Raw genomic sequence first — 7,500 nt, forward strand, 5'->3', positions numbered from 1 at the left:
TGTTGCTAAGACCTGTGAAGGTGTTGATAGACTGGCATCCTATCCAAAGGGTAGCAATCAATTACTATTGTCCGTTTCACTATATAAACTCCAGCTTTATATGTGTAATGGCTCTGTAGAACTACTAAAAGATAGGGAAGACTTTACCGACTCACTCAGGAAGTCATGACTTTATGGGTTCACTCAGGAAGCGCATGACTTTACTGGTTCACTCAGGAAGATCATGACTTTACTGGTTCACTCAGGAAGTTCATGACTTTACCGACTCACTCAGGAAGATCATGACTTTACTGGTTCACTCAGGAAGATCATGACTTTACTGGTTCACTCAGGAAGAGCATGACTTTACCGACTCACTCAGGAAGATCATGACTTTACTGACTCACTCAGGAAGATCATGACTTTACTGGCTCACTCAGGAAGAGCATTCATCTTAAATGAGGTCTTTAAAATTGAAATTTAAAAACCCAATCAATTTTATTTCAGTTTTGATTTATTGTATCATAGTAATATATAAAAAATTACAAACTCAAATATGAATTATTCACAAGTATGGAACTAATCGTGAATGAACAGAGGAAATCAGATCAAAAACCAACAACAACCATACGTCACAATCATCACATGACGAAACAACAACAGCATAGGACAAGGTCAAATTCAGCAGCAATACTGACGACAAAATAGCTCTAAGACACAATGATAGAATGTTGCTCTGCTAAACTTTTTGGCATTCTTGGATGAAGGATATCAAGATATTTTTACATCTAATCATAGAACAATTCTATCACACAAGAGTTTGGTTTTAGGCTCAGATCTTGTAAAATGAATTGAGACTTGAAAAGAAAAATCAAGAAAAAAGATTTTTTGTTGATAACAATTTACTACTGTAGGTGAGGAATAAAATAAAACATTAATGCTGATAATTACCCACATATCACTAACTTTAAAATCCCTCACTTTTATAAAATATAGTAAATTAATCATAAGAACAACATTATCCCTCAAAATTATTTTAAATTACAGACGCATGTTCTCCTGAGACTCATTTAGCATTGATCATGTGTTTGGTGATTTGAGACAGGTGTCACGAAGTACATTTAATAACAAATCACAGACATCTAAAAATCCCATAGCAAAAAAAAAGAAGTAAGAAATGGAGAAAATTCCTTATCAATGTTGCTTCATTCTTTTCTCAAAAAAAAGAGAATTAAATTCTTCCCATATCAAGTCTTAAACCGATACTCAAAATAGTTTGTTTTAATTAAAAAATAAAAAATGATGACCATTTTTCACAAATGCAATCATGGGAAGGTTTACTGATGCTCACATCTCTCCATCAGATCAGCATTCATACTTTGACGTAAAAATAACTTTTTAAATTTTTTTTTTTTTTCTATCACTTTCATTTGCTTCCAGTGATTTCTATAAATCTGTGTTACACCAGCGCACTTTTCGATAATCAACGTTTCGGTTGCAACATTCTAACATGTTACAAGAGACAGGAAAGGAATCATTTTAAAACAATTTGGTCCCCTAAATACATAATTTATTATAATACACATTTGTAAGTGGTTTCTATTTACATAATGAAAAAATTCTAATATAAACTTGTCTTTTTCATTATCCTCAAGAATTCCTCTTGGCTAATTTCTCCATCTCCATCTCTGTCTGCTTCATCGATCATTTCCTGCAGGGAATACAATATAAAAAACAAACCATGAATTTTCATAAGACAGGGATGTCCTTTGACAAAACAAAAAAATCCTGAAATTTTTTCACACAAATACCATATGAAAATATTTTGCGTAAAGCTTTTTATCATTAAATGGTATTACCCTTAAACCATAAAAAACAGGATAAATATCCATCTAGCTTCCCTTAACCAGTGCCTATAAACAACTAATAAAATAATGCCATATTTGAAAGACCCAAAACAAAAAAAACAAAAACAATTCAGGTATTTAGAAGAAAAAAAAAACACAACCGACAAACGAAATATTTTTTAAAAAGGCATTTAATAGGGAAAAGGGTCACCTGCAATAAAATTATTTGACTGATCAATAAAATTATATTTCCTATTACTAAGCAATATACAAGATTCTAAAAGACGAATGTGAATCTACTTGTCCGAAACTCAATTATGGGATTGAAGTAACATTGTTGTTTTGGATGACAAATTCAGCTGGTTTGAGAGTATTTCCATTTCAACCAAAAGGCCACAACAATTTGGGTGATCAGATTTGCCAATAAGTCCATATTGATGTAAATGGATATATCATATGTACATGGCAATTATTGATAACAAAATATTGACAATCTTTATAATATGAACTGAGAAGAGAACAGACATGGCATAATAGGTACACATTTGAAGCAATAAAAAAATACACCTAAACTAATGTGTGAGTATTTTGTATTCATATTGCAGTTGGAGGCTCACAGACATCCTCCTGTTCTCGTCTCCATTATTATGCAACATTAAGTTAAAGATAATAAAAATACCAAGACATCAGGAATGATGTCAATATATCAGATCTTGTGATTTGTTTATCAATGAAACTTCGAAATTGAAACTTAAGTATGAAGCATTCAAATAGAAACAATGAACAAACATTAAAGAGATATATGAGACAGGTAACAACAAAAAGTATTTTTCTATATCGCTAATGGTAACAATTTACTTAATCACTGCTATCTACAACGTTTATCTTGTTTTAAAATCAAAATGCAGTTGGTCCTTTCAAATTGACAGCAACTATTATCTTAAAAAGGGTACATTTTTTTTTAATGAACAGAAGTGTAAAACTTTGGAATAGTGTGAATGATGAAATGAAAAATGCTGCTTCTATAGACAGATTCAAAATAATGTTTGATAAAGAAATAACCACTTCCGATACAATTATGATTAAATTTAAATAAACAGGATATTCAAAGATCAGTGGCCTAAATAACCCTTTACATGCTGTTGTTATGATATTCCTTAGTTTTAGGTAATGATGAGAACTGAGTAATATTCAATTCAATCCAACTTAAATATATCTATTTATTGCTGACATAAAAATTAAAATTTCAGAGAGGTACAATTTATTTTTAAATTCCATAAAAAGCTTCTGATATATTTGTGAGGCTATGTGGTCTAGTGGTATGACATTCGCTTTCGGATCGGAAGGTCCGGGGGTCGAGCCTCGCTCGGAGCATAGTTGAGTCCTTGGAGAAGGCTCTTTATTCCCATTGTCTCACCATACTCAGGTGTAAAATGAGTAACTGGCCTTTAACAGCATTGTCTCTGTCCGAAAAAATTGTAACATCACCTAACAGGCGTCATGTCCCGTCCTAAATGTTAACTGTTGCTGTTGGCCAGGGACCACTTGTAAAGCGCTTTGAGCACATTTAGTGGATATTGCCCTATATAAAAGCTCAATTTTTTAAAAATTATATTTGACTGGCAGAAGATAAAAAGGAATTAGAAGTCATCTTATCCTGATTGTCAATTCTTACCACAGTCTCAATGTAATTCAAAAGCATCTCGTAATATATTTTTTTAAAATAAAAAAATCCCCATCTGAGCTTTGAACATCTTTCAGTGTTGCGCTAATTTGAAGTTCTATAAAGATTTAAAGTAAATTAAACAACTGAATGCCATAAATACCTGTAATTCTTCATCTGTCATAGTTTCTCCTAATTCTTTAGCAACTCTTTTCAAGTTTCTGAATGAGATTTTGCCAGTTTCATCATCATCAAAAAGTCTGAATGCTTTTAAAATTTCCTCTCTGGAGTCTTTCTCGCTCATCTTGTGTGTCATTAATGTGAGAAAATCGTTGAAATCAATAGTGCCTGAAAAACAAAATTTGATGAAGATGTTTATAATTCACAAAGGCAAGATAAGGGCACAAGTAATAATAAAAATAAGAAGAAGAAGAAAAAGAACTTATACATATTAGATAAAATTTCTCAAACATTTATACACTTCAGCTCTCATAAATTAATTATATACACACATACATAAAACAAGTACACAAGAAAATGGCAGTTTAAGATGGATGAGAGATAATTACATCAACTGATAGCTATTTACAGATTAAAAAAAAAAAAAGAATTAAAAAATTATGCTGTTTCGCAACTTAATCGCTTAGGCATTCCAAGATATCTGATGTCAACAGGAATAACCCATGCTGTCCATGTGACTAAATTGGGGGTTAATAATCTTGCCGTAGGAAAAGAAAACGAAAGTGCCTGAAGCAGGGCTTGAACCCAGGACCTTCTGGATGCACAGTGCAATGCCTTAACCACTCAAAACATGTGTTAGTTATTCCCATAAGTTCAATACATGCATGCCCGTGCAAAGTAACAGATTTTCTATTCTTTTTCTGTTTTTTTAATTTGGGGGGGTTCTATATTGGATGACAAGATTTTTGACGGTATCCATTGACACTTAAATTTAAAACATTATCATACAATCCTTTAAATCCAAGAATAAAACTGACCTGTGGATTCTTTATCAATTTCAGCTATCAACTTTTTAATCTCCTCCTTCTTGGGTTCAAAGCCTAAAGCCCTCATAGCAACCTGCAAAATACAAAGGTAATTATAAAATTCAAACCTAAACAATCCAACAAGGTTCAAGTTCCTAAACAATAGAAATTAAATCATGATAATTTTCACAATATAAGAATAAGATAATTTCAATTTATTTTTTTTAAAATCAGAATCATTTCAAAAAAATGAATTAAAAACAAAAACATTTTTAAAAAACACAATAGACAAACATAAAAAATAGATCCCAATAACTTTTATACAAAAAACAATTTGTTTAAAAGAAATTGAGAGCGTACGATGATTTGTTGATTTCGTGAAGTAGAACAAAATAATCATTTATATAGCTGTTTAAAAAGTCCTTAAATCCAATATACTAATCAAAACAATAAGGGCTGTTATGTTAAGTAAAGCACAAGAGGCTGGTATTAAAATAACTGAGGTTAACCATCTTTAGCCCTCGATATTCAAATATGCTAAATAATAATTGGAAATTTAGAATCTAAACAAATACATATATAACCAAAAACATAATTCAGGTCAAAGGTCAAATTACTGACAAAACATTAAAGAAATACCTTCAGTTCTTTTGCATCAATTGTTCCAGACCCATCGGCATCAAACAGATCAAAGGCCTCTCGGATTTCTTGTTTTTGTTCTTCTGTCAACTCTGGTTTTGGCCCTGTCTTCTTACGGCCACCACCAGCAAGGGTTGTTTTCTTAAAATTGGACTATTTGAAATAATGACAAAGAAAAATAAATAGAATTAGAATCAGTGTTTTAGAATTTACTGGCATGCTAAAAAAAAATGCATACAAATCTATGCTAAATGGATGAGATCAAGAATTAAACATAAAAACTGACTAACTCAACTGTATAAATTAAATGTTACCATGTACGTAGATCCTGAAGCTAGGTGCCGGTTAGTAACGATATTCCTCTTTATAACAAAGTTATTCATCTTTAATTTAATCCCCCTAAAACTTTTAGTAAAAGCGAACGACAATTTCAAGTCACAGCTTTCTTATGGGCGAGTTGGGTCACAATTTGACTCCCACTGCTTCTGCTCACTAAACTGCCTAAAGTTACCTTGTACTTAGACACTCCGTTAATAATATCTCTGTAAAAGATCTTAGCCTTAGACTCTATCTAATCATGGCATGACGTAGAAGAAGTAAGACGTCTTTTGTAGTTGTTCCAGGTGACTATCTATAAAGTGTGTTACTGAATTTTGAAATCCAAATTGGTGGTTACTACCGGAAATGCAACAGTTTCAGGTCACAAAGTACGTCAGACGTCAGTAAATAACAAAGGCAAATTAATTAAATAGATGAAGACCATTTTTCAGCCTTTATTAACTTTACCCTAAACTAACAGAACTTTTCTTCTACTTATCTGATTTTCACAATTTTGGTATAATTAGAATCGTGTTGAAAAGCACTTTATAATGATATAGAGCTAGGTTTCATTGAGCTCAATCCAATTTGAATTTTTAACCAAGTCAAAGTACCTAAGACTAGGGAGTTTAATAGAAATTCTAAATGTACCTCACACACTTGAAACCAATGTCATATGAAAGAGCTGGCAACACAGATTACAAAACAGTTTGAATTTTGTTTCTATCTTGATTAGAAATGTAGTTACGGCAGTTCAAAGTCTGAAATTTCAGACCGATTTTTACCCCAAAATTACCATTGCAAAGTTGTGACCGAAAACGCGTGATGTTAATAAAAAATGATTAAAACAGTCAATATGGAACTCTTATCATATATTGTATACCAAAATGTTCGTCTTATCGAGGACAATGCATTTACATTAATAAAGAGGAAGATAAACATTTCAAATTAACACATTATTACATAATATGACGCAAATGTTACATAATCAAAAACTCGGCTGGACGTAAGAAAGAATTTGCTCTATCACTTTTGGATTTATCCCCAATATCTCACTGAAACAATTGCAAATAATTACCCTCTTTAATTAATACATAGAGAATAAAAAAGGGTTTGAGAGTATATAAATGAAAAGATATAAACATGTTGTGTAATGACATAATGAGTTTATTTTTACCTATGGCAATTTAATTGCATATAAATAAAATGGTAGATTGAAGAAGTTCAAATAAATTGAAACAGATTCCCTATTATAATTAGAAGGAAAATTCTGGCTTTTAATACTTTAAAAAATTATGCTGAACCACTTTGGGTTTATTGCTATTACATCATTTGAACTGACAATTAATATAATTTTATCCCCCCCCCCCCCCCCCCCCCCCCCCCCGCCCTTCTCTCTCAATGTATGGGGGTGTCAAAACTAATAGAACTTCTTACCATAATAATTATTAAGGCTAAGGCCTTTAAAATATGGATACAAATGATAAACATATCTAAACATATGGGAAAGAAACTTGATGACTTGATGGCAAAGTAAAATAAAATAAAATTAAAGCAATTGGTATTTTTAAAATATCGATATTATTAATATCGGATTTCACAGAGAGAAGAAATATACGAACTTTTAAAACAAAAACTATAAAATGCCTATAAATAAAGTTGGAAAGTATGTATTCAAATAAAAACATAGTAAATAATAGTACTGAAAATATTATGAACTAAATTTAACATAATACATAACTAAATTAAAAATATCGATATGAATATCGATATCGCCCGGCAGCCATGATGAGAAGATAATGTAAACAAGACATTTCGGCGCAGAGTTAAAAGGTGTCTGCGCATCGATATAGGGCCCTGAAATTTGGCATGAATAAAGTTTAGATGTTATTCTAAAAACAAGCGTTTAAATTTTAAAAACACACGCGGTAAATAAAAAAATAAATGCATTTGAAAATTGCCAAATTTTAACTTCATATAACTTCTGGAATTATTAATGGATTTTTCCTTAATTGGCACCATTTAAAAGGAAATTGAAAGACGAAAATAATGATACCAAAATATCTGC

The 7,500-nt window shown here is 31.3% G+C and overlaps 1 protein-coding gene across 1 annotated transcript in view; it reads right to left on the reverse strand.

Moving 5' to 3' along the window:
- Positions 1–475: 475 nt before the first annotated feature.
- The window catches only part of LOC144971376 (uncharacterized), a 7,661-nt gene continuing 636 nt past the window's right edge, over positions 476–7,500 (reverse strand). Inside the window, exons 2-5 of the mRNA XM_078912177.1 lie at positions 5,115–5,267; positions 4,488–4,569; positions 3,653–3,837; positions 476–1,690 (exon numbers count right to left, since the gene is read on the reverse strand). Coding sequence (XP_078768303.1) covers positions 1,601–1,690; positions 3,653–3,837; positions 4,488–4,569; positions 5,115–5,267 — 510 coding nt within the window. The 3' untranslated portion in view covers positions 476–1,600. The remainder of the gene's footprint in view (positions 1,691–3,652; positions 3,838–4,487; positions 4,570–5,114; positions 5,268–7,500) is intronic.

The sequence above is a fragment of the Berghia stephanieae genome, chromosome 4 (genome assembly GCF_034508935.2).
Source record: "Berghia stephanieae isolate SIO BIC M18660-M18661 chromosome 4, UCSD_Bste_1.3, whole genome shotgun sequence".
NCBI lineage: Eukaryota > Metazoa > Mollusca > Gastropoda > Nudibranchia > Aeolidiidae > Berghia > Berghia stephanieae.